This window comes from Canis lupus, chromosome 9 (assembly GCF_011100685.1).
Source record: "Canis lupus familiaris isolate Mischka breed German Shepherd chromosome 9, alternate assembly UU_Cfam_GSD_1.0, whole genome shotgun sequence".
NCBI lineage: Eukaryota > Metazoa > Chordata > Mammalia > Carnivora > Canidae > Canis > Canis lupus.
This window is the reverse complement of record NC_049230.1, coordinates 54,068,570-54,095,451: the sequence shown is the minus strand read 5'-3', so window position 1 is coordinate 54,095,451 and position 26,882 is coordinate 54,068,570. Positions and strand designations below refer to the sequence as shown.

Here is a 26,882-nt window from a genome sequence, read left to right as displayed (position 1 = left end):
CTGCAGCTTTCTCTGCCCCAGGAGAGGAGGCCAAGCGTTCAGAGCAAGTTGCTGAACGCAGGGCTAGCTGTCTCATTGCCTCCTTCAATTAGGGTCAACCCTGAGGCTAACGTATGTGAAAGCAGCCAGCATGGGGTATGAGCACAGGAAAAGGTGGCTGCCACTAGTAACGATCACATCCCCAGTGGCTGCAAACAGCTACCCTGGTGTTGAAATACAGGCCTATGTGCCCATGAGGGCAGGGCCCAAACCTGGCATGTGTCCCATTACCCCAAGCCAAGCCAGTTGGGTACCAAGATAAAACGAAGTGAAAGCTTCTAGGCAGTGGAGATAAATGCAACACAGGCCTGTTGACCAGGTGCTTCTGACATTTCAGGTGCTGTGTGCAGAACAGTAAACACCCACGGTTTACGGTACTGCCACTCAGCTTTTCCTTCCATACACACTGATGTTTTTAACCATCAGCTCTGAAAAAAAATGTTAATCAACTTCAAACTTTTCTTTTTTTTTTAATATTTTATTTATTTATTCATGAGAGGGAGAGAGAGAGGCAGAGATACAGACAGAGGGAGAAGCAGGCTCTATGCAGGGAGCCTGATGCGGGACTTGATCCCAGGACCCCAGGATCATGCCCTGGGACAAAGGCAGGTGCTAAACCACTGAGCCACCTAGGGATCCCAACTTCAAACTTTTCTGTTGGGCGTGCTCCTTGGTAGGCAGATAAATTTAGATAGTGGATCTAGGAGGAATTTTGTCAATATGTATCCAGAGCCTTCAGAACATACATTTTGACCCAGTAATTTTTCCTGGTTCAAAGATGTAGTCAAAGATTTATATCCCAAAATATTTCTCACTGCCTTTTTTATAATCGTAACACACACACACACACGCGCGCACACACACACACACACACACACAAATATCCTAAGTGGCTAAGAGTAGGAAAGCAGCCAAGTAAGGGGTAGCTTAAATTGTTTTCTTTTTTAAAAAATTTTATTTATTTACTCTTGAGAGACACAGAAAAAGAGGCTGAGACATAAGCACAGGGAGAAGCAGGCTCACCACGGGGAGCCTGATGCAGAACTCATCCCAGGATCATGCCCTGAGCCGAAGGGAGAAGCTCAACCACTGAGCCACCCCAGCATCCCAGGTATAGCTTAAATTGTATGTGAGATGTTATTCAGCCATTAGAAATGAAGTTGTTGAAAAGAAGTTTAGTGACAGGAAAAATCTACATGATATAAACAGAAAAACCTTGTATACAAACTGTATCTGTTACATTCTAGTTTCATTCATACACATGAACAAGAGTAACTAACACAGTAACCACCACCACCACCACCACCACACCCCTGAGGATCCCAGGTGATTTTTATGCCATTTTATGTTTGTCAGTGTTCTCCAGCTTCTACAGAGGTGTATATTAATTTTATTGAAGCCACGTAAAAAGCCTTTTTCTATTTTCAGGATAGGCGGGAGGAGATGAAAAATTATAATCTAACACGGAAGTTAATAAGACAAAAACAAAGGCATTAAGAGAGGATCTTCAAGTGAATGAGTCACATGGTGAAGGGTTAGACTTTCAAGCCACTCAGCAGCTGAGGCACTTCCTCTGTCAGGTATTTTGGGACCACTCAGGTGCTGCCCCCTCTCTAAAATGGACCTCAGGTGTCCTGTTTAGGGTCTGGAGAGCCCCCAGGGAATGGAGGTCAAGCTTCCCCAGTGTTCTCTCAGGGATCTGGGGAAAAGCAAGGGCCCAGGAGGGACAACTTATGTACCAACTAGGCCAGACAGACTTTCTTTTTATTTTGGAAACTTTAAAGATACTTACAAGTAACCTATCAGGTTGTGTATTGTGTATTACAAAAGCAACATCAGTTCATTGTTAAAATGCAGACAAGCAAAAGAGAAGGAGACAAAAATCACTTTGATTCCATCCCCCTGGAATGATGATAACATCATCGTAGGCACAAAGCAAGATTAGTTTATCAAAGTGGAATTTTTCTGTGGTGGTGTTTTATGGCTTTTTATACTTTTGATCCATCCAACAAGTATTTACTGAGAAGTCACTGTTTTAGATGCCATTCTAGGTATTTGGGCTGTAGCAGTGAACAAAACAAGTCCCTGCCCTTGGGGGGAATATGTGTGTGTGTGTGTGTGTGTGTGTGTGTGTGTATGCAACCTCAGAAATTTTTTTTATTTTTGAAAATTTTTTGAAATATCATTAAAATACATATAAAATGTAGCATCTTGGTCATCTTTAGTGTGCAGCCTCTTGGCATTAAAGCACATTCACACTGTTGTGCAACCATCACCCCCATCCATCTCCAGAACTTTCCCTTCTTCCCAGACTGAAATTTCGTCTCCATTAAGCATGACCCCTCCCTCTCCCTGGCAACCACCATTCTACTTTCTGTCTCTATAGATTTCATTCCTTTAGGTAGTTCCTAGAAGTGGAATTGTATAGTATTTATCTCTGTGTCTGGCTCATCTTACCTAGCATAATGTCCTCAAGGTTCATCTTTGTTGAAGTGTGAGTCGGAATTTTCTATCTTTTTAAAGCTAGAGAATATTCTGTTGTATGGATATAGCACATTTTTTGTATCTGTTCGTCTTTTGACGGACCCTTGCATTGCTTCCTCCTTTGGTTCTTGTGACTAATGCTGCTATTAACATGGTGTATGAATATCCAAGTCCCTGCTTTGAGTACTTTGGGGTGTATACCAAGAAGTGGGGGGCACCTGGGTGGCTCAGTCAGTAGAACATGTGGATCTTAATCTCAGGGTCACGAGTTCAAGTCCCACATTGGGCACAGAGCCTACTTACAAATAAAGTAAAAGAAAAAATCTTTAAACAAAAAGGGACTTTTGATCAACTTTATTGAGCTATAATTTACATGCACCAAAATGCATGCACTTTAAAGATGCAATTCCTGAGATTTCATAGGTATAGAGACCTGGCTAAATCCCACCCCAGTCAAGATCTAGAACATTCCAACACCACAGAAAGTTCCCTCTTGCCTCTTTATAGTATGGACTCACCCTCTGCCCCAGGCAACCACTGACCCAGTTTCTAATGCCTTAGATTAGTTTTATCTGTTTTGAAATTTCATATAAAGAGAATCATAGACTATGTACTCTTTTGTAACTGACTTCTTTGACTCGGTTTAATGTGCTTGGAATTGCCCCTGTTGCTGTATATCCTGGGCTCTTTTTTTTTTTCTTTTCTTAAGATTTTATTTATTTATTCATGAGAGACACACAGAAAGAGAAGCACAGACACAGGCAGGGGGAGAAGCAGGCTTCATGCAGGGAGCCTGATGTGGGGCTCGATCCAGGGACTCCAGGATCACGCCCTGGGCTGAAGTGCCTGCCTTCAGACAGACGGCTGAGCCACCCAGGGATGCCCTATCCTGGGTTCTTTTTGATGCTGAGTAGTATGTCATTCTATGAATACACTGTTAGTTGGCTTCAGTCTCCTGTTGTTGGACCTGGGGAGGTCTTTGCAATTTATAAAGTTACTATGAATGTTTGCATACAAGTCTTTGTGTAGAGGTATGTTTTCATTTCTCCTGTGCAAATATCCAACAGTGGAATTGCAGGGACATGTGACAAGTATATGCTTGACTTTGTAGGAAACTGCCAAGCTATTTTCCAGCTTTTGACATTGTTTTACAGTCCTATTCATGAAATTCTTTCACATCTTCAGCAACACCTGGTATTATAGATTTTATTAGTTTTAGATGTCCTTGGTGTTGTGAGATGTTATCTCAAAAACAATGTTGAGGGATCCCTGGGTGGCGCAGCGGTTTAGCGCCTGCCTTTGGCCCAGGGCGTGATCCTGGAGACCCGGGATCGAATCCCACGTTGGGCTCCCGGTGCATGGAGCCTGCTTCTCCTTCTGCCTATGTCTCTGCCTCTCTCTCTCTCTCTCTCTGTGACTATCATAAATAAATAAAAATTTAAAAAAATAAAAATAAAAATCTTAAAAAAAAAAAAAAAACAATGTTGAGCATGCCTTTATGTGATTGTTGGCCATTCTTACCTGGTGAAGTACTTGCACAATCCTTCACCTATTTCACAAAATCGGACAGTTTATCCTTCCACAGAGGAAGTGAACACTTTATCCTCCTTTGGTTGTATATATTTTGGATATTTGTTAGATACATGTAATGTGAACATTTTCTCCAAGTCTGTAGTTTGCTTTTTCATTTCCTTAATGGCATCTTTTGAAAAGAAAAATGTTTAATTTTGAAAAAGCTCAGTTTTTCAATGTTTCCTTTTATAATGAAGACCTTTTGTGTCCTAAGACATTGCGGACTCCAGACTTGCAAAGGTTCTCTCCTATGATTTCCTCTAGAAGTTCTAGAGTTTAAATATTTACTGCTGTGAAGTCTGAGACCAGAACTGGCCACCTGGACTATGCCAGGGCTTGTCATGGGGGAATCAGGGATGTGGGATCACTCAGATCCACCCCTACTGAGGGAGGTGCATCTGCAGTAGCACCCTGGTAGCTCCATGGATGGACCTTGAAGGCTCTGTGGCATTTGCAAAGCTCCCAAACCAAGTATACAGAAAATTGGTGGACAGGGGCTACCTGTCACATTATGACTATAGGTTAATCTGGATTGGGAACGTGGATGTTAATCAACTCCTATTCTTCACAGATTTGTAGTCTCCAGGGCATTCAGGTACTTCCCACGGTAAAAAAGACTGCACAGGTAGAACAGTACAGAGTTTTAATCAAAGGAGGTGATGTTGGGGCACCTCGGTGGCTCAGTCATTAAGTGTCTGATTTTGGCTCAGGTCATGATCTCAGGGTCGTGAGATTAAGCCCCGTATCGGGCTCTCTGCTCAGCAGGGAGTTGACTTGTCCTTCTCACTCTGACCGCCCACACACACACACACACACACACACTCACTGCTCATGCTCTCTCTCTCAAATAAATACATCTGGGTTTTTTTTTTTTTTTTTTTTTTTTAAGGAGATGGTGTTCAGTTGCTGCTCACAATAGCTGATACCCCAGGATTTGGAGATACAGCCCATAATGTAATTGCTGGCAGCCTGTTTTTGACCACATTGCTAGTAAATTTGAAGACTAAGTGCAGAATTTCCGGTGAACGGACATCAGAAGCCTGATAAAGGTGCGGTGTTGCTCTACTTCATTGCTCCTTCAGGACATAAGCTTAAACCGTTGGACATTGAGTTTATGTGAAAATGAATGTCATCTCACTTATTGCCAAAGCAGACATGCTCACTCACATCAGAGGCTTGCCAATGGTTTTAAAAAAAAACAGATAAAGAAATACAAGCACATAAAATATATTGGGGGTCCCAGATGGTTCAGTCAGTTACGCATCTGCCTTTGACTCAGGTCATGATCCCGAGACCTTGGGGTCAAGCCCCACGTCAGGTTCCCTGCTCAGTGCAGCATTTGCTTCTCTTTCTCCCTCTCCCTCTGCCCTCCCCCACCTCCCACTTATGCTCTCTCTCTCAAATAAATTAATAAAAATCTTAAAAAAAGAAAAAGAAAACATACTGAGTTTATGGAAACAGAAGGTGAGGAAGAGAGAAGGCTTGTTAAAAACACAAAGGACTAAAAAAAAAAAAACACAAAGGACTAAAAAAAAAAACAAAAACAAAAACAAAAACACAAATGACTGTTTAGCCCTCGTTATGGCAGGTAGCAATCATGTGAATGAAGTGAGAGGCAGAAGAGTTGGAGGAAGGCAGGGTGCTGCCGGGGTTGAGAATGGTGAACATTGGGGCTTTACAATTCTAAGAAGTATGTTGATAAAAACACATGCATAAGCCTTGAAAGATGTCACTGATCACGTATGCTCTGAGAAGGGCAGCAGCAGGAAATAGCAGCGGGGTCTGGTAATGGAGGAGCCAGGCAGCATGCCCAGAGCCCTCCAGCACAAATGGAAGAAGGGAGTGTGTGGCTTGGGGAGGATCTGCAGATGCAGCAGATGACTGATGTGAAGGCCAGAGAAAAAGGGGAAAAACTGAAGGACTCTGGAGCTGAGCTCTGGCAGTGCCATGAGCAAACGAAGAACTAGAGGAAAAAGAATTAGGGGAAGATGTCACATCAATTTGAAAATGGGAAAGCAATCTGTGCATCTCAATGATGTATATTGGAATAGCCCGACTATTTGAGAACCTTGGAAAAGAATAAGAAGAAAGAGAAGATCTTTTAAAACCTCTATTGGCCACCAATTACATAGTCTGTGTTCTATTTCTAAATAAGCTTTGTGTATGATGTGAGGTAGGGGTTAAAGGTAATTTTGTCTCCCATATAGAGAACCTCTATTGAAAGGACTGTCTTTTGCCTGTTGAATTATATCCGTACCTTTAAAAAGAAAAGATTTTATTTATTTAAGAGAGAGGAGAGGGGAGAGAATGAGCAACGGGAGGGGCAGTGACAGAGGGAGAAGCAGACTGCCCACTGAATGTGGAGCCCAATGCAAGGGCTAGAACCCAGGACTCCAGGATCATAGCCTGAGCTGAAGGCAGATGCTTAAATGAACCACCCAGGCACTGCTATCAATACCTTTTTTGAAATCATTTGACCACATATGTGCAGGTCTAACTCCAGACGCTCGCTTCTACTCTCTTGAGCTGTGTGTCCGTGTTTGAGTTAATGCCACACTGACTTGATGATTGAATCTTTATAGAAAGTCCTCACTCAGATGGTCTAAGTCTTTCATCCTTGTGCTTTTTCCAAATTGTTTTGACTTTTTTCTGTATGCATTTTAGAACTAGCTTGACAATTTCTACAAGAAAGCTTGCTGGAATTTTGACCGAGATTGCATGGAATCTGTAGACCAATTTGGGCAGAATGGATATCTCAATATGGAGTGCACCAATCCACAAACATGGTGTATCTCTCTATATACTTAGATCCAGTTTAATTTTGTGGATAGGAAGATTCAATATTTACATTTCTAGTGGCTGCACAGTACAACAGAGTGTGGGTGTGTCATTATTTGTCTGATACCTGTTGTCATTAGCTTAGATTATGTCCAGTTCCCCCCATTATAAACAGCACATATCTTTTATCATTCTGTCTTTGCACACACCCTGAATATTTACTTGGAAAAAATCTGGAGCCACGTTAAACCTCTGGACTCTTCTTTGCTATTTACCTTATTTAAGATGGTGATTTGCTGTGAAACGTGGAATGTCCGTGAGCCAGGCTCATTTTGGTGAGATCCCAACAGCACAGTAATTTAGAACAGGAGGCAGTAAGCTATGGAAGCAAGCCCAGGTTATTTTGCAGAGCTCTCAAGCTAAGAATTTTTTTAAAGATTTTATTTATTCACGAGAGACACAGAGAGAGAGAGGCAGAGGGAGAAGCATGTGGGGAGCCTGATGCGGGACTTGATCCCAGGACCCGGGGATCACGATCTGAGCCAAAGGCAGGTGCTCAACCACTGAGCTACCCAGGTGCCAAAGAATTTTTTTAAAAAATTGTTTTAATACATTTTTTTTTGTTTTAATACATTATTAAAAAAATACAAAGAATGTGTGATAAAGATTAACATGGCCCACAAAGCCTAAATTATTTACTGCCTGGTAGTTCCTAGACAAGATTTGCCAAGCCCTGATTCAGAGCATGGCTCTGTACCAGATAATCTGATCAAATACCCACCCATGACTTACTAGCTAAGGATTGACTGTGGCCAAGTCCTATAGTTAACTAAGCTCTAGTTTTGTTTCTTCTGTAAGACAGGGGCAATGAGGGTATTTGGAGGGTTGTTGGCCACAGGGCTCTTTTCCCCCCCATCTGGATTTGGAGGAACTTAAGTAGTCTGATTGCACATGTGAATCAAGACGGGCCTGTCACCATCATCCTTGTCCTAAGCATCGTTTGTAGCTCTGGGCATCAAGCTCATAAGCTGGCTCTGTGATCTAGCTGGAGAGATGGGGCACACACCAAAGACCCTCCCTCCCCACTCTGCCCATCCCCCACATGTACTGCAGCTTGCCAACCCCGTGCACTTAACCTCAGTGGAAATGGGGAAAAAAATTAAAAAAAGCAAAAACCCAAAACCCTAAAAATCTGGCTTCAAGTGAGGAAGCTTGGAATTTAGAACCTTGAACCCATCATTGTCATGTGACTATTTTAAGTGTTAGCTTCTAACTGCCTCTCCCGTTTTGAACTGCCCACATCTGGGAGACTGTGGCCCAGTAGGGAAGTGGGGTGGGGGGCAGTGGTGACATATGGATGGGCTCCGTTGTGCCTCTAACCTGGGGTTGCTTAAGACTTGAAGGTTGGGGATTCTGAGCAGCACAGGATCCTTGGAAGAGGCACAAAGAATGATCTGAGGGTCCCAGTGGCATGCGTGAGAGGGGCTGAGCCTTCTGCCTGGAGGGTTAATGTGCTGTGGCTGCCAGAGGGAGCAGTAGCTGGAGAGGCCCTTGGCCTCTCTTATAGACCCTTAAAGGTCAGTGCTCTCAGGGATCATAAAAGTAATGCCCAGCAGTGGCTACTGAAGGGTTGCACACCCTCAAGGTGGGGCTGGCTCTATTTGCCAGCTCTATACAAGCCTTCTTTCGCTATCCAGGTAGTGGTGTGTTTTTATTGTCCAGCTTATAGGTTGCCCAAATATCCAAAAATTCACTTGCCTCCCCCCACCGCCCCCGGAGGAATTTGGGCCAATTTTCAGCCTCTGGTCGGTGCAAAGAGGGATTTTAAAATAATAGAGCTGCATGAAGTATAGCTGGTTTGTCTTCCCAGGTGCCCTGCCTGAGGCCTCCACTCACCCCTGCTGACGCGGCCACCACTGTTGGCTCTCCACTGTCCACAGAGGATGCAGATGTCAGCTGCTCCCTGGGGGTGTCGCTTTACACAGAGGTAGGCCCACAACCTTCCTGTCTCCAGGGTAGCCCTTAAACACGGACTGAGGAAGAAATTCTTTTGGGTGAAATAACGGAACTGTGGTTATATCTTTTTTCTTCTTTCAAACCCTTATCTTTTAGAAGAACGTGCACAGATGAAATGGTGTCTTATCTGGGAATCTCCTGCCAAAAAAAAGAGGAAGTGGGGGGTTGGGCTGAAGCAGGGTTGGCCATGAATGGCTCATGGTTGAAGCCAGGTAACGGGTGCATGGGAGGGAGCTGTGCAGTTTTGTCTGCTTCTGCGTGTTTACATTTTCCCAAGTTAAAAAGAGAGCGAACATGGGCAGGGCCTTGGCTGTAGCACTCCTTCCTGTGAGACATGAGCTAAGAAGGACGCCCTGTTTCCTAATCTGTAAAATGGGGTGAACCACAGCTGCCTCGAAGATGGCTGGGGAGGTTTGTAATGAAATAATGCATGGAAACCACTCAATGTGCTACCTGGAACCTGATGGCACCCGTGGCACCTGTTCTGGCTGGGAGCCTGGGCTAGTTGCCCCCTGGCTGACCATTTCTGATTGGGAGGGGCCTTCCAGGAGAGGTAGGGGTCAACCTCCTGTGGTGGACACAGACCCTCTGGCTTTGATTGAACCACCTTGATGCCACTCAGTCCTTGGTTGGTTTGGACCTTTTGTGGCAATGGTTTGGAGCTAGAATCAGCAGTCAGGTGGGGGTGTGATTTCTGCTGAAGTTTTGAGTGGCTAAAGTGAATTCCATTTTTATACATTTTCTTTTGAAATAGTAGTAACTCTCAGGGCGTTGCCATAAATGTGCTGGGAGGTCCTAAATACATTTCACTCGGTTTCCCCCAGTGGTACCATATCTTTGATATGTCTATAGTACAGCATTCCATCCAGTAAAGTTGACATTGGTACAACCCACAGGGCTTATTCACATTTCACCAGTTTCACATGTAGCCATTTGCGAGTCCTTGAGCAACCCGTTGGGATCAATGTCACTGTCAGGCCCAATTCCCAGAGAAGGACACTGAGGCTCAGAGAAGTTAGGTAGCTTCCTCGAGTCACCAGATGATATGTGGCAGAGCCAGGATTCAAGACCGAAGTCAATGTGGTGAACCAGTAGCCCCTGCCTCCCTCCAGCAGTGGCTGCCATTAACCCAGGCTCCCTGTGTTTTCTTGTAGGTGAGACCAGGCCAGAATGGGGGACTCCAGGGACTTTTGTCCTCACCTTGACTCTATAGGGGAGGTAACCAAGGAAGACTTGCTGTTCAAATCTAAGGTAAAGGGTCAGGCTTTACAGGGCTGGGGCCCACACCTGGGGCACTGCAGTCCTGAGGTAGAGGTGTTTCCAAAGGTTTATGGAAGATCTGGCTTCCCGACAGTCTCTGCTTAGCCTTTTGTGTAAATGGAAGGGCTGGCGTCTGTTTCCGGGGGCTGTGTCTTAATAGCCGTTAATTATCACTTAGCCCACTCCATTTGGAAGCCACCGATGCTCAGTGCATTAGCTGCCAGAGTGGGAGCATGGAGCCTTTCCAAGGCAGAGAATGAATCATGTTTTGAGAGTCCATGGGCATTTTGACACCTGTGACCTGAGGAGGGCCCTGAGAGGCCCAAAGCGCAGGTGGGCCTCTCTGACTGGGGTTTCCTATGGTTCAAAATCAAACAATATGAAAATATCAATGTCGAGAAATCCCCCTCCCACCCTAGTGCTCACTCTCCCTGTCCCACCTTTAGGGAGCCACTTAGTTTCTTTTGTTCCTTTTCAGACTTTTTAAATACAAATATGCTGATTTTTTCATTTCCCCCTTCATTACCTAAAAGGTAGCATACTGCAGATACTTTTGTAACTTGCTTTATTCACAGGACAGTGTATCCTGGAGCTCTTCCAACCCTGTGTACATAGACAGTTTTCTCGGTCTTTGCCCTGGAATTGCATGGTATCTCGTTGTATGAGCCCCATAACTGAGCCTCCATGGGTGGGCACTCTGGCTCTTCTTCTCATGTGGGGGATATGATGCTGTGATGAAGGGTCTCCTGGAAATGCCATTATGTGTAGGGGGTGGTGGGGAGGACAGATCAGAGGGTAGAACATGTGGAGGACACACTCCCCGGGAATGGGGTCCAGGGTCAGATTCCTAGACAAATTGCCAGCTCTTCTTTCCGGGCACAGGTCCTGGGTTTGGCCTGAGCTGGCTTCATCTGAGCCTGCAGGCAGGATCAGGTCTTCAAAGTACCTGTGGCTTCTTTTGAAGTAGTTTCTCGCTTCTCTGTGGTCTGGAGGAGGGGTGGAGTGAGGCTGTGGTGTATTGCACTAACGCTGGGTTCTCTCTGAGTCTGCACAAAGGAATAAATGAGACAAGCCAAGGGCATTTTCCTCCAGAAGAGACAGGAATAGGGGGACCTGAGGGCAAAGAAGGGAGCAAGGAGGGAAGATCTGGACTGGGTCATACAGCCTTTTGGAAGTGTTAGTGCTTCTGGACCTGGAAGACTGAGAACATCTGGAGATGTCTCAGGCCTGTATTTCTGGGAGCGTGTCTTCCACCCTTCTCTGAGCATCCAGGAATCTACAAAATGAAACCATGGTTGTTTTTAAAATACCGGAAGAGGTAGGGATAGGAACAGGTCACAGTGGAGGAGATACAAATGGCCAAGAAACTTCTAAAAGAAGATACTTGACTTCACCAGTGGCCAGGGGTATTGCTGGTGATAGCAAGGTGATGGCATTTTCATCTGCCGGGTGAACCACAGGCCGATGCGATCAGCGCTGACAGTGATGGAGGGAAGGAGACCACACACATGCTGGGCTAGGTAGGCATTCCTGTTCATTCGGAGATGCTATTCCACTTCTGGGAGTTTATCCAGCAGAGACATAAGCACCAGTTATAAAGATACAAATGCAGCAGTCTTTATCAAGCATCATTTGTAAGAGAAAACTGGCAGCAGTCTGAATATTCATCAAGAAGGGAGGGGGTCAATTGTGCTGTGCCTACAGGGTGGAGCACCTTGTGGTCATTGCAAAGGACGAGGTGTGGTGTCTGTGTACAGACTTGGAAAGGTGACCACAAAAAGGTGGCAGAAGCATGAGTCAGAGGAATACGTATAGTATGAGCTTATTTTTCCTACAAATCACACCCCTTGCCCTAAATATGTGCATATACATCTGTATCAGAAGAAAGTATGAAGGGACATGGTTTACATTATTCCAGCACATAGATGCTTTCTGCATTTATATTCTCTCCTTTTTAAAAAATATTTTATTTATTCATGAAAGATACAGAGAGAGGCAGAGACACAGGCAGAAGAAGCAGGCTCCATGCAGGGAGCCCGACGCGGGACTCGATTCCGGGACTCCAGGACTGCGCCCTGAGCCAAAGGCAGGCGATAAACTGCTGAGCCACCCAGGGATCCCCCTGCATTTATATTCTCTACTTCAAATTGTGTATCGTGTGTATGTATCATCTGGACTATTAGAACAAGCATACCCAGTGCCTGGCTGGCTCAGTCAGTAGAGCACGTGATTATGGATCTCGTGGTCTTGAGCTTGAACCCCACAGAGACTCAGAGCCTACTTAAAAAAAGAGAAGTGCTTGATACTGTTGTCATTCAAATGACTGAAGCAAAAAGGACGCCCTGGAAGATGGAAGTGAATTGTTGAAATCAGAAAATCACAAGAGATAACAAATTCAGGAAGGTTAGGGGCTACTGCTTCAAGGGCATGAAGTAAATGGGTCTCCTGCTGCCCATGGCAACCTCAGCAGGAGACCCTGTCAGGCTGTGAACCTCTGTTCCAACTTTCTTCACCTCAACCCGACAGAGCCATAAACTGTGCTTCATGAGAATGAGAAGTTCCCCTTGGAAGCATGGGAGGAGGAGGTCTGCTTTGCTGGTGGGGGCTCGATGACTCAGCCTCCCCAGCTTCCCTTTCCCAAGCCTGCTCTGTAGCCCAGCAGGACCTCAGAGCCTCAGTTCCTCATCTGTCCAAAAGGAGTGCAGCATAGAGTGGCGGGAATAATGTGAGCAATGTGTGAAGGACTTGGCCATGGTCATCCTCAGCAGGTGTCCCTCTTGCTCTGACTGAGCCCCATGCTGTATGTAACTGCTGTCAGAGCTGGCACTTAGAACCCACCTCCACTGATTGAGGCCCCTTGGGCACTGTGGAGGCTTACCTGGGAATTGCTGTTTGACACATGTGCAGACAAGATTATTTAGGGCACATTTTAAGTTGTAATGAGACCCTGAGATACAGTATCTTTAATGAGGTAGACGTTTCCTTTTCTCTCCTGGAACAGTCCAGAGCTAGGTGGGATGGCAGGCGGGGTGGCGCTGCCATTCTTAACACATGGCTTTCATCTCTGAGTGCAGAGTGCTTGCCTCCGCTCCTGCCTTTGCATTTGCCTTCCAGCCAGTGGAAGAAGGAGAAGGCATTGGGGGTGGGGGGGCGCACGCGCGTGTGAGTGTGTGTGTGTGTGTGTGTGTGCATGCACAGCCTAGAAGTGGCACATATCACTTCCATTGTCACTGTGTCCAGAACTAAGCCTGGTAACCACAGTGAAGGTTGAGAAATAGTCTGCGGCTGGCTGGCTGTGTGCTCAGCCCAGAGCCATGCATTCTGTTACTAAAGCGAGAAGGGGAGACACTGGTAGACAAGAAGCAGGCTCTGCCACCCAGAAGACCAGAGCACTCAGTGTTTTCTGTGGTCAGCAAACATAGTGATCTCCCAGTTTGTACCAGGCTCTGTGAAGTCACGAGGGTAGACAAAGACCATCCCTCTTTCATGGAGCCCAGAGTCTAGATGGGGAGAAAGGCTTACACGGTCATCAAAGGAAGAGTGGAGGGCGCGATAAAAGAGCATATTAACAGGTCTCTTTAAGTTTCAGATGATTTTATGGAAAATGTTTTTGCAGCACATGATGAAATAAAATTCAAACAGTAAAGTGTAAAGTGCCCTGTGAGGAAGGACATTTAGATTGGCAGGTGGGTGAAAGCCTTTTCAAGGCAAAAAATAAGCCTTTAAGTGGAGAGCTTTGGGGTACAACCGTTGGCAATGGTGGGGGTGTGTGGCACCTCTGGCTGGAGTGGCTCCTTCAGGCTGCTCACTCTTGGCCCTTCCTCTCACACAGGGAGCCTGTCAGTCGTGTGGTGTTACTGGACCAAACCTGTGGGCCTGTCTCCAGGTAAGGCATCCTTGTCGCCTTTGGGAGTGTGGAGCTTGGTCTAGACTCTGGGCTGGGAGCGTCTGTCTCTGGTGGGTACTCCTGGAAACCTCAGGCAGGGACACGGGGCCTGGATGTCTCAGGTGCATGGCCCAAACCAAGAGGGCGCCAGAGACCGCACATCCCCCAGCTGGCCACCTGGCAGCCACTACAAATAACAAGAGAAAACAGGAGGTTGTGGAAGACCCTGGTGTAAATGATCCCATCTGCGCGAAAGGCAACATCTATACTCGCACATCTATGTGAGACTTGCTGTAGGCATCTCGGCTTGGCTCTGAGCCCTGGCTCTCCTTAGTAGCAGCCTGTCCCTGGGCCAGCCTGGGTCTTGTCTCCCAGCCTGTAAAGGAGGGGCCACATGCTGGGCAACTGTCCCTGCCTTGTGCATGGGGTTAGGGGAGATTTGATGAGATATGATGCCTGTGATGGGTTCAGCGGGGTGCATGGCCCATAGACCATGCCCAGTAAATCTGGTCACGTCTCATTGTTATTGCTTATTAAAAAGAGTAACAGATATCTAAGCATGGCAGTTTTCTGTCGGGGGTAGTAGGGGGGTGGAATTTGGGCTAGTTTCCATTTTGTTTCTGTAATTCTGTAGTATTTTCCAAATTTTCTAAAAGTATGTATTTATTGCATTTTATAATCATGCCAAAAATGACTGCCACTTAAAATTTCTTTAAAAACAAATACAAGGGCAGCCTGGGTGGTTCAGTGGTTTAAGCGCCTGACTTCAACCCAGGGCATGATCCTGGAATCCTGGGATCGAGTCCCATGTCAGGCTCCCTACATGGGGCCTGCTTTTCCCTCTGCCTGGGTCTCTGCCTCTCTCTGTGTGTGTGTCTATCATGAATAAATAAATAAATAAATAAATAAATAAATAAATAAATAAATAAATAAAATCTTAAAAAAAAAAAGTTTTAAAAACAAATACAAAAAAAAACCCCAAAAAACCCTGACCTGAGCAGGTAAGGACATCACAGATCAAGTCTGTCTTTGCAGAAGACACAGGGGCCAGCCACCAGGGCACTCTGGTTTCATCCTCTAGGATCTATCACTCCGTTATAAAGTAGATCACAGGGTACAGCCTGGGCCCTCGGGGGACAGCAAGAAATGTGAGACATGGTCCTGCCTTCTGGAAGCCCTCTCCCCTAGGAGAAAATGACACATCCTTTGTGACCAGAGGTCCTACAAGCCTGTATAGTGCTGATCTGTGGAGAAGCAGGCTGATCACTGGGCTGGATGCCTGCAGTTCGGCACAAGGGAGCACAAGGCCAAAGGCGAGGTCATAAGGAACATACAGGCCCCTCTGTGGGCCACAATTGTGGTCCAGTTTGTGGGTCCTAATTACTGCCCCAAAAGGAAGTGTGGGAGAGTGCTGGGTGCCACATAGCCAAGCCTCAGCTTGGCCCGCATCTAGCTGTGACCCCACCTGGGGTCTTTGCAGGAGGCCTATAGCCCAGAGCACCCTGCCCACCTCACTCAGAGGTCAGGGGCAGCTTTTATGGTAGCCATCCTGTCCAGCTGGAACTGCAGGTGTGTAAACCTGTTGTCCCATGGAGTGGCAGGGCCTCAGTCACTTGTGGGTCCTGATGGCAGAGATGAGCCAGCCCCAAGCCTCTCCCTTTCCCTCTCTGCAGGTCGCCTGCCCCTATGTTGGCTGCGGAGAATCCTTCGCTGACCACAGCACCATTCATGCTCAGGTGAGTGCTGTGGCCAGGAGCGTGGGCCCTGCAGGTAGCTGGCCCCGAATTCAGGCCCTGGCTCCAGCAGCCTCTGAGCTCCATCTGCCCCCTCTGGGCCTCAATGGCTATGTCTGTAAAATAAGAATAAGCATAACCGGGTTCCTATAAAGGAGCAAGTGCTGATATGCAGGTGCAAGCTTATAGCATATGCATGTGTTTGATCAGTGGTGGCCCTTGGCGTTCCTGGCTGGAGGATGAGCAGATTCTGAGCTTCCAGGCGTCTGTCCCAGCAGGGCCTTTTACTGAGGCTGCCCTGCTGCAGCCTCAGGGCACCTGCTACTAGGCCAGTGTGTCTTCAACCTCATTTTGGATCTTGCCCTCTAGGCAAAAAAGCATAACCTGACGGTGAACCTGACCACATTCCGGGTGTGGTGTTACGCCTGTGAGAAGGAGGTGTTCCTGGAGCAGAGGCTGGCAGCCCACCCAGCAGGCCCCTCACCCAGGTTCTCGGAGCAGGTAAAGGGGGTGCAGTGGGGTCAGTGCAGGTGGTGATGACACATGTCGAGGGCAGGGCCTTGTGACCCAGGTGTTGGTAGAACAGGGATTGGTGGGTCCCAGATGGCATCTGTTCCTGGGCAGTGTTCTCAGGTGCCAGGAAATGCGTACTGAGCCCTGACTTTGGGCTAAGTCTCACGTTGGGGGTTGAGGACACAAAGGTCCTCTTGGGAAGGGCCTCCCTTTGGGAGTTCATAGGCCATGGGGAGGCTGTGGGCAAGTACAGGGCTTGTGGGAGCTCTGGCCTGGGGCCTGTGGAGAGCCCCCGCAACCCCAGCTCTAAGATATATCCCACGGGAACCCCCAGTGGTCACCACGGCATGTTTCTATGTGGGAAATGTCTGGAAACCCTCCTAACGATGCTCCAAGCAGGACCCTGTGCAGCACTTGTAGGTGGTGGGCCCAGCAAGCCCACGCCTGGAGGCCAGCCTCGGGCTAGGGTCAGTATGCTGGCTGTCAGATTGGCCAGCTGGAGTGGGAGCTCAGGGAGGCCTGTGCATGTGTGTGTGTGTGTGTGTGTGTGTGTGTGCCCTGACTCAACATTTACATGGCCACCATCACCTACTAGGCACTCCATGAGTGTTTATGGAATATGTTTGCAAATATGGTAGATGTTTATGATTTTTTACAGAAAAGACTATAAGACAGTATGTGTACAGTATTTTATTTGGGGGCCTGTGTGTGCTAACAGTTAAAAATCTGCATAGCCGTGTATATGATTGTCTATGCATATGATGTAGAGTGATTGTCTCAGGAAAGTTGCGTTGTCTTTTGCTATTGTTTTCTATTTTTTGCCAAATCTATTACAAATAAGATTATTTTTTAATTCTTGTAAATAAAATACACGTTCCCAGGGTAAGGCCGTCGGTGCCATCTCTTTCTGGGGTGTCCTCTGCTCAGATGGGCTGACTGGTGCAGGCTCGTAGCTAGGGGCTGGGCTTCCTTTTCCCCTGTGGGTGGTGGGGGAGGGGCAGGGGGCCGGGCAGTGCATGGGGCTCTGACCCCCACCCCTCCCTCCTTACCTCCTTACCTGTGTTAAGGAGTGTTCCTCACTCTACATCTTTCACACAGGACTCTCCACTGCCCTCCCACCCACTGAAAGCTGTCCCTATTGCTGTGGCCGATGAAGGAGAGTCCGAGTCAGAGGATGATGACCTGAAGCCTCGAGGTAGCTGACCCCAGAACAAGGGGGTGTTGTTGGGCCAGACGGGGGGGCCTCAGCTGTGGGTGTGCCTTGCGCCGAATGGGCAGGGAAACGTGGCTCGATCGATATCCTGTAGAGCAAGGTGGCTTCCCTTGGAGTGCTGGCCGTCCAGCTGAGTCCTAGCAGCCTGCCATCCTCATCCTCCATCTCAGCTGTGTGCTTCGTGGGCAGGCTGGCCCCTCTGCTCTGGGCCTCCTCACCTGTGCAGTGTGGATGGTGGGCCGGGCTGGGTGGAAGGCAAAGGAGTCCGCCTATTTGAAACACTCAAGCACCCACAGCTGTTGTGAGCGGGAAGCACATTAACTCACTTGGCAGATGTCGGGGGTGGAACACCAGCCTCCCATGTCCTCCCCTGGTTGGGGCCTGGTGGCTCAGGAGCCACAGCTCATGTAGGAGGGGCAGGACCCTCACCTTCTGTCCTCCATGTGCCTTGGTTCCTAGGCCTCACGGGGATGAAGAACCTCGGAAACTCCTGCTACATGAATGCTGCCTTGCAGGCCCTGTCCAACTGGTAGGTTGTTACATCGTCTGGGAGCTGGAGGCCAGGAGCTGCCGCCCGGCGCCCTGGAAGTAGCAGCAGCCCCCAGGCTGTGCTGTGTGTGTTTCCCACAGATGCATGTATACGGTTGTGTGTCAGAACCCTTAGAACACACATGCCCTTTGACCCAGCAATCCCTCCTGTCAGAATTAATCCTGGGAAGGTCATCTGAGAAGTGGAGCACGCCCTGGGGGGATGTTCCTATCTTGTTGTTTATGGGGAACCGTTTAATGGTCTACATTTAGTTTTTTTAAGATTTTATTTATTTATTTGAGAGAAAGAGAGAGCATAAGCAGGAGGAGGGGCAGAGGCAGAGGGAGAAGCAGATTCCCTGCTGAGCAGGGAGCTCGATGTGGGGCTTGATCCCAGGACCCTGAGATCATGACCTGAACCTAAATCAAGAGTTGGCCGCTCAATTGACTGAGCCACCCAGGTGCCCCAATGGTCCACATATTTTTTTTTTTTAAGATTTTATTTATTCATGAGAGACAGAGAGAGAGGCAGAGACACAGGCAGAGGGAGAAGCAGGCTCCCTGCAGGGAGCCCGATGTGGGACTCGATCCCGGGTCTCCAGGATCATGCCCTGGGCTGAAGGCGGCACTAAACCACTGAGCCACCCGGGCTGCCCTCAATGGTCCACATTTAAAGGCCAGCTTTACAGTGAGTGCAGGACAGTATTTACTAAATTGGAGGGGGTCAGAATATGGCGAGGGGAGGAAGGAGGTCATGAAGCTTTGTGTGGCGCAGTCCCATTTGGGGGAGAAATGCCTAGTTTCTCTCTAGGATAGGCTGCTAGCTCCGCGAGGCCAGGGCATTTCCTATGCCTGGTACACAGACGTCTCACCTGGTAAGGATTCAGTACCTGCATATGTGTAGGAGGGAGAGGATGTGTGCCTAGGAAAGTCTGGAAGGCTATGAGCCTCAAATCTTCAGAGTAGTTGTCTTCACATGGTAGGATTAAACTCCCTTACTGTTTGCCCATCTTCAGGTAGGGGAAGGTTTCCACAGAGTGGGCTGGTGGGAGGAGCAGGTACTGGATCCTGTCACGGCTGGGCAGCAGCCGTCCATCCCCTGACCCCACGGGCCCTGAAGTGGACAACTCGGCAGTCCTGAGAGAGGGAAGGGGGCCGTTTAGTGTCTCGGGGTGGCCTCTCTTGACTTCTAGATGGCGACCTTCTCTTTGTGTCTTCATGCCATCTTCTCTCTGGGCATGTTTATGTCCCATCTCCTCCTCATGTAAGGACACCAGTCATACCAGACTGGGGCCCACCCTGAGGACCTCATTTGAACCTAATGACCTGTCTCGAAATACAGTCACCTTCTGAAGTCTCCAACATGTGAATTTGGGGAGACACATTTCACCCCATGACAGGTCATCTGCAGACATTTCTTGCTCAGAGGCAGCAGTATCCCCCTCCCCCCCAGAGGCTTTTGGTTCTCTACCCAGTTCTTTCTCACCAATGCTACGTGCCCCTCCTTTTCTGAGCCGGCTCTTTCCCTTGCCCTTAGCCCTCCACTGACCCAGTTCTTCTTGGAGTGTGGAGGCTTGGTGCGCACAGACAAGAAGCCAGCCCTGTGCAAAAGTTACCAGAAGCTGGTCTCTGAGGTCTGGCACAGGAGACGGTGAGTGACTGAGCCCCTGACCTTGGGCAGGTACGTGGGGCTGGGGATTTTTCTCTTGGCCCCTCGCTGTGTACTTGGCCACACTTCACATGTGTGATTCTCATGGCAACCTTGCTTTACAAATTGGGGGAACTGAGGTGCAGAGAGGTTTATGTGTCTGGCTCAATGTCATCCAGCATGTGAAAGATGGAGCTAGAATTTGAATGTGACATTTCCTAGAGCTTGCGGCCACTTCCCAGATATGGATACCAAGGCCCAGAGACATGCGCCGTGACTCCTCCCAAGTCCCAGCCACCACCATGCATGTGGGAGAGACTCGCACAAGTGGTGGCTGGTGCTGACGGGGCAGGGGCTTAGTTCAGTATGAATTGAATTTATTTATTTATTTTTTAAATGTTTTTTATTTATTTATGATAGTCACAGAGAGAGAGAGAGAGAGAGAGGCAGAGACACAGGCAGAGGGAGAAACACGCTCCATGCACCGGGAGCCCGACGTGCGATTCAATCCCGGGTCTCCAGGGTTGCACCCTGGGCCAAAGGCAGGCGCTAAACCGCTGCGCCACCCAGGGATCCCAGTATGAATTGAATTTAAAGACTAGAAGTTTGGAGTAAACCTGTTTCTCCAGGAAAATTGGGAGTAGCTTAAAATGAGAGCGTAGAAATAAATATGCCATGTGTAAAAGCAGATGATAAAACAGTGTGATGGAATATAATTCCAGTTCTGTTAGAAGCCAAGTTTGTTTTCTTTCTTTTTTTTTTTTTTAAGATTATATTTATTCATTAATTCATGAAAGACACAGAGAGAGAGAGAGAGAGAGAGGCAGAGACACAGGCAGAGGGAGAAGCAGGCTCCATGCTAGGAGCCCGATGTGGGACTTGATCCCGGGTCTCTAAGATCACACCCCGGGCCAAAGGCAGGGGTCAAACCGCTGAGCCACCCAGGGATCCCCCCAAGTTTGTTTTCTACCTGTGTCTGTTTATATGGAAAAATCTGGAAATCTTTTTTATTTTTTAAGATTTTATTTATTTATTGGAGAAAGAGAGCAGAACAAGAGAGAGAAGGAGGGGCAGAGGGAGAGGGAGAATCAGACTCCCCCCTGAGCAGGAACCCCAACTTGGGGCTTGATCCCAGTACTCTGGGATTGTGACCTGAGCCGAAGGCAGACGCTCAGCCGACTGAGCCATCCAGGTGCCCCAAAATCTGGAAATCTGAATGGTATTTATCTCTGGGTGGTGCTATTAGTGGTGATGTTTCCTTATTGGGCTTTTCTGAAATTTTAGATTTTACAATAATAAACATGTATTACTTTTGAAATTAGAAAAAAACACCATAAGTATTTCAGAAAGAAACCAGTTTTAAAGTAGGCTTGTCCTCGACTAAGGGGAAATGATGCTGAGCCAGTCAAGAGTTCTTTGCCTGGTTGAGCGGTGACTTGACATTTTCCTTGTTGACTGTGGGGATATGGGAGCTGGCAGGGACTTCTGGCTGAGTTAGGATGTCCCAGAGTTTCAGGAGACACTTCACTGAGTCTGATGCAGCCACCCTGGTCCATCTGCTTACCAACCCTCATGGGATCATGTGGCTCCGAGTGGGCCACCTGCGCTAACAGGTCTGGTCTTTCTACAGCCCAAGCTATGTGGTTCCCACCAGCCTGTCTCACGGGATCAAGTTGGTCAACCCGATGTTCCGAGGCTATGCTCAGCAGGTAGGCCATCCGAGCTGTGCAGGGGATACCCAGGGCCATTACCAGGGCCAACTCTGAAGCCCAGACCAGCATGGAAGACAGCAGGGCAGCTCGGCATTACAGGGCAGGTCTCCTCACACTGCCTGAGCCGTTCGTGTGTGTGAGGACACGGTAGCCTCTGGGTGTTCTCTCTACTTGACGGTATGGAGGCTGAGTCACTTGCCCTGGCCACGTGCCTGGTACATGGCGGAGGGGAGATTGGACCCTCAGCAGGCTGGCTGCAGAGTCTGACTGCGTGCAAAATGGCACATGCTTTCTCATTCCCCAATCACAGGCAGACTTTCACTTTTATTAAAGGAAGATGTTTGATTACAAGTTTTTATAAATCTAGGGGACCCTTTGGAAATCAGTGATACTTTCTATTGCATAAACTCAGGACCAAGACGAAGCAGAATGCAGCCACATGTTTACCCTGGTCCCAGGCTGAGCTGATAGTTCAGATGGTCTGGTCCCCGGGTCAGATGCCACACGGCCTAGGGCTTCACTGCAGGCTTGCTGGTAGAGCTGGGTCTGTCTGGGTGGCTGTCCCTGCAGCCTGAAGGTGGGGGCCAGGAAGAGAGCAGCGGTCAGACAAGGGATGCCTTCCATCCTCTCCCTTGGCCCCCACTACCCTGCCTGCCGTCCCTTTCCAGGATGAGGGTTGCTGGGCATTCCTCTCCCTACACCCTCAGTTGGATGAACACCAGGCTCCTGACTGAGAAGCTAGCACTACCCGAACACCACCCTTTTTAGAAAGTGACCGTGTCCTCCATGATCACAGTTCACCATCTCCCATTTATTAGGTTGTCACTTCCTGCCACACAGGGACAGCCCTGTTTATCCTTGCAGAGCTTTCCTGAGGGGGGCCCTGTCATCACCCCCATGTTATAGGTAAGGAGCTGAAGCTCAGAGAGGTTCTTCAGCTTGCTCAGGTTACACAGCACAGAGCAGCAGGGTGGGACACAGGCCGAGCTGAGCCATTCCCCAGGCTCTCTATGAGGACACCATGGAGCAGGCTGTTGCCTGACACTCACCGGGCTCCAGAAGCATCCCTGTCTCTGGTTCTTACATGTAACACAGGGAACATATTTCTGAGTCTGAAACGTAGATGCAGCTGTGGACCTCTGTTAATGACCAGAGCATGCTGTCACGTTTCCACAGGGCTTGAGATTTTAGCAACAAACACAGTACCATTATCAAAAGGAAGAACCAGAAAGAAAAGTAGATGACATTTCGATGGCCCATTTCTTTTTTTTTTTTTTTTTTTTTAAGATTTTATTTATTCATGAGACACACAGAGAGAGAGAGAGAGGCAGAGAAACAGGCAGAGGGAGAAGCAGGCTCCATGCAGGGAGCCTGACGTGGGACTCGATCCCAGGTCCCCAGTTTCAGGCCCTGGGCTGAAGGTGGCGCTAAACCGCTGAGCCACCTGGGCTGCCCTCGATGGCCCATTTCTTAAACCTTCCAGGGCCCCTGACACAGGACCCATGAATCCCTCCCCCCAACTCCCCAGTGCAGGATAAGCTAGTGATTAATTTTTCTGATCTTTGAGTTGGACATTTTGCCTGAGGAAAATCATCTAGAGCCCTCCTTTCCCTGACCCAAACTGAGAGAACGAGGCCCTTCTCTTTATACCCTTGATGGAAGGCTGGGGAGGCTTGGCTGGGTGCAGCTACTCCGTGATCCAACATGGTGTTGATCAGGTGTTGGGCAGGGGGTACTGCTGCTGATGCCGGGCACCGTGAGGGGCAGGGCCTTGAATCCAGTGGCCCAGCATGGCACCAGTTACCCCAGCCATTGGAGACCAGCCGCCGCCACTGGCTCCTGGCCTTCTGAAGCACCTGTGTGTATGCACCTCTTGGCTGGGCTCCGTGAACAGGTGTGGGCAGCCTTGCCACCCAGGCTTTCTGCTCGGTGTGGAGATTTAGTCAGAGGTCATAATAAAAGTGCCACTGCTGTGATTCGAGGCCCAATCAGCCTGAAGGGTCAGCTTCAATAGGTCATGCTCATGTCTCTGGAAGGGTGCCATCCTGCCTCCAGAGCCTGTCCCCATACCACACAAGCCACAATGGTGAGGGAAGGAGTGGGCCCACGGACTGGCAGAAGGGTGGGGAGAGCAGGGAGGACCGGAGGAAGGGTGGGGTGGAGGGTGCAGGCCCCTGGCCTGCTGCCTGGCATCACCCCTGCAAAAGTTACCTGAGCTGTCACATATACATGGGTCTGTCACCTTCATCCTTCCCAGGGTCCCCTCCTGTAGGCAGCAAGGTGACTCCGAGGCCGAATGCAAACCCCTCCGCTCTTTCACACTGAGTGGAAACAGGGCTATAAGTGCTTAGCATGAGCTGGGGAGTCACACGGACCCAGTGGGGATCTTGGACCTGCCACTTCACAGCTGCATGACTGAGGAGGGGTCACTTACCCTCTCGAGGCCGCAACATCCTCAGTAGAGCAGGGGTTGGGACAGAGCTGCCATGGAGGCCACTGTCAGGGCCACCCAGTGCATCTGCACATGCAGGATGGATCCACTGGTGACCTTGGCCGCAGGAAGCAGCGGGATGCTTGCGGCAGGTTCCTCTGCGCCGGGGAAGCCCTGGTGACGCGGCCCCTGCTTCCAGGACACCCAGGAGTTCCTGTGCTGCCTGATGGACCAGCTACATGAGGAGCTCAAGGAGCCAGTGGTGGCGGCTGCCGCGGCGCTGGTAGAAACACGGGACTCAGACTCGAGTGACACAGACGAGAAGCGGGAGGGCGACCGGAGCCCATCAGAGGATGAGTTCCTGTCCTGTGACTCGAGCAGCGACCGGGGCGAGGGTGACGGGCAGGGCCGCGGCGGGGGCGGCTCGCAGGCTGAGGCGGAGCTTCTGATCCCCGACGAGGCGGGCCGCGCCATCTCGGAGAAGGAGCGCATGAAGGACCGCAAGTTCTCCTGGGGCCAGCAGCGCACCAGCTCGGAGCAAGTGGACGAGGACGCTGACGTGGACACGGCCATGGCTGCCCTTGACGACCAGCCATCGGAGGCCCAGCCACCATCGCTGCAGTCCCCCAGCCCCTGCCGGACCCCAGGTGCCAGACAGCTGCTTGGGGATCCCCACCCGCTTTGTCCAGCACGTCCCACGTGCCAGGCACCGACTTGTGCTGGCCCGCTGGCCTGTCCCTCCCTGTAGGGCCCCCCATCAGAGCCCCTCTGGGGCGAGGACCACGTAGTGTGCAGACTCACTCAGGAGGGGTGTGGCTCAGCCTGCTCTGTGGCCCCCACTGGACACGAGGACATGTGTCCTGCAGGTTTGGTGGGCACCAGGGCGGCGGGGGTCAAAAGGCAGAGGACACCTGGTGGGCTCTGGCCTCGGGCCACAGTAGATGCTGGCAGGTCCCCTTCCTGATCAGGCCACGGAGCTGGAGTGGCTCCCCAGGCCCAGCAATGGTCTCCTGTCTGCCCGTAGAGCCAGACAACGAGGCCCACATGTGGAGCACCTCCCGTCCCTGCAGCCCCGTACATCACCACGAGGGCCACACCAAGCTGGCCAGCAGCCCTCCTCGGGCAAGCCCTGTGAGGATGGGGCCATCGTACGTGCTCAAGAAAGGTTTGCAGGGTGGGGCAGGGAGGGCGGGTCAGCAGGGCATCCACAGGGGTGCGAGTGGGGGCTCCCCATCTTAACTGACAGTGTTCCAGGCTCTGGGAGAGAGCTGCATACCCCACCATGTGACACAGACATGACCCCAAGTCCCCGCCAAGCAAACCCCAGTGCCACTCCTTGCCCCAGACTAGCTGGTGGGGCTGGGCCTAGTCCTGTGCTGTGCCCCCAGCCCAGGTGTTGAGTGCAGGCAGCCGCAGGCGGAAGGAGCAGCGCTACCGTAGCGTCATCTCTGACATCTTCGACGGCTCCATCCTCAGCCTCGTGCAGTGTCTCACCTGTGACCGGGTGAGCCCTGGGAGTAGAGAGGCCCAGACCAGCCTTCAGTGGCCCTGGTGACCAGGTTGGGGGTGGGTGAATGGGTTGGGGTGGGTGAATGGGTTCTTCACCAGGGGGCCCCTGCCTTTCTGGATGGGGAGGGCCCTGATGGCCTGGCTCCCATGTCCAGGGGCTGGGGAGCCAACCCTCTGTCCTCTACCTGCCATCTGGTGGCTGGGCTTCGGGCTGCAGACTCTGCTTGGTAAGGGCAGGGCGGCACCCTGGAAGGTGGAAACCCAGGCTGACCTTTAACCTCACAGGTGTCCACCACGGTGGAGACATTCCAGGACCTGTCGCTGCCCATTCCTGGCAAGGAGGACTTGGCTAGGCTCCACTCGGCCATCTACCAGAATGCGCCGGCCAAGCCGGGTGCCTGTGGGGACAGCTACGCCGCCCAGGGCTGGCTCGCCTTCATCATGGAATATATCCGGAGGTAGGCCTGCCTTCCTGCCTGTTGGAGACACGATGTGCGGATGTTGGTTGAGTGGGGCGGGAGCTTCCTCAGCCACACTGGGATGGCCTGGATTGGGTGGGCCTTATCTGAAGGGAGGGAATGTCAGGGGAGTCACCAGGCGGCAGCTAGAAAGGATGACAGCAGCTGGAGAGCAGGCCTAGCCCGGCAGGGAGAGCGGTGGGCAGCTTTCCGGAGCCCCCACTGTGTGCCACGAGGCCTGCAGATGGCCAGGGGAGTCCCATCGGCCTAGAGGATGGGCCGGTGCGACCAGAGCCACTTCACAGATGTGAAGATGAGGCTCAGGGAGAGGTGATGTCACTCTCCCAAGGACACTGGGCTGCTGGCTGGTGGGCCCAGGTGTTTGGCTCCAGACCTCTGCCCATTCCACCCACCAGGCTGAGATGCCTCTCTGGGCCCAAAGTGGCCAAGTCTTTGTCTCGCCCAGACCCTGGCAGTACCCTGCCACCTGCTTTCTGTCTCCCTAGGTTTTTGGTATCCTGTACCCCCAGCTGGTTTTGGGGGCCAGTCGTCACACTGGAAGACTGCCTTGCTGCTTTCTTTGTTGCTGATGAACTGAAGGGTAAGTGGTATGTGCTGGCTGGGTAGGGGATTGCTGGGTGAGCATGCAGCTGGTTTCTGGAACTCACTGTTAGTATCAGCCCCCCTCACCGCCCCCATGTCCTGCTGGGCTTGGGACTGCATATCCGCCCAGTCCCACCACCTGGAGCTCTTAGGGCTTCATCTGTTTTTCTTTTGCTTACCCATTTAGTGGACAGAAATGATAACTGTGCTTTCATTTTGTATTTCCTTGGTTACTGATGAGCTTGGACAGTTTGCATAAGTGTTTTGACTCTTTGATTTCCTATTTTGAAATTCCCCATTCCTGTCCCTTTCCTATTTTTCTGAGTGCTTGGCATCTTTCAAACCTTTGGGAAAGCTCTTTTTAAAAATCAGATGAATTGTGATAAAACACACATAACCTAAAATTTATCATCTTCATCATTTTTAAGGATACAGTTTAGTAACATTGATGGTATTCACATTGTTGTGCAATCAATCTCCAGAACTGTTTCATTCTACA

General features: G+C 49.8%; 1 protein-coding gene across 7 annotated transcripts in view; it reads left to right on the top strand.

Annotated features, from left to right (window-relative positions):
- USP20 (ubiquitin specific peptidase 20) overlaps nt 1-26,882 on the top strand; it is a 43,269-nt gene that overhangs the window by 3,998 nt on the left and 12,389 nt on the right. For 3 of the 7 annotated variants that reach the window (XM_038549071.1, XM_038549064.1, XM_038549067.1), the window contains exons 2-16: nt 4,985-5,144; nt 8,744-8,860; nt 10,044-10,140; nt 13,982-14,035; nt 15,709-15,771; nt 16,138-16,269; nt 17,380-17,476; nt 17,954-18,023; nt 19,560-19,673; nt 21,301-21,379; nt 24,013-24,460; nt 24,838-24,978; nt 25,202-25,317; nt 25,608-25,780; nt 26,287-26,381. In XM_038549071.1, the coding sequence (XP_038404999.1) occupies nt 10,060-10,140; nt 13,982-14,035; nt 15,709-15,771; nt 16,138-16,269; nt 17,380-17,476; nt 17,954-18,023; nt 19,560-19,673; nt 21,301-21,379; nt 24,013-24,460; nt 24,838-24,978; nt 25,202-25,317; nt 25,608-25,780; nt 26,287-26,381 (1,663 nt within the window). In that variant the 5' untranslated portion in view covers nt 4,985-5,144; nt 8,744-8,860; nt 10,044-10,059. Of the gene's footprint in view, nt 1-1,494; nt 1,620-4,984; nt 5,145-8,203; nt 8,451-8,743; nt 8,861-10,043; nt 10,141-13,981; nt 14,036-15,708; nt 15,772-16,137; nt 16,270-17,379; nt 17,477-17,953; nt 18,024-19,559; nt 19,674-21,300; nt 21,380-24,012; nt 24,461-24,837; nt 24,979-25,201; nt 25,318-25,607; nt 25,781-26,286; nt 26,382-26,882 lie in introns of those variants that run through there. The other 4 variants (XM_038549066.1, XM_038549070.1, XM_038549068.1 and 1 more) reach the window with 4 other exon arrangements.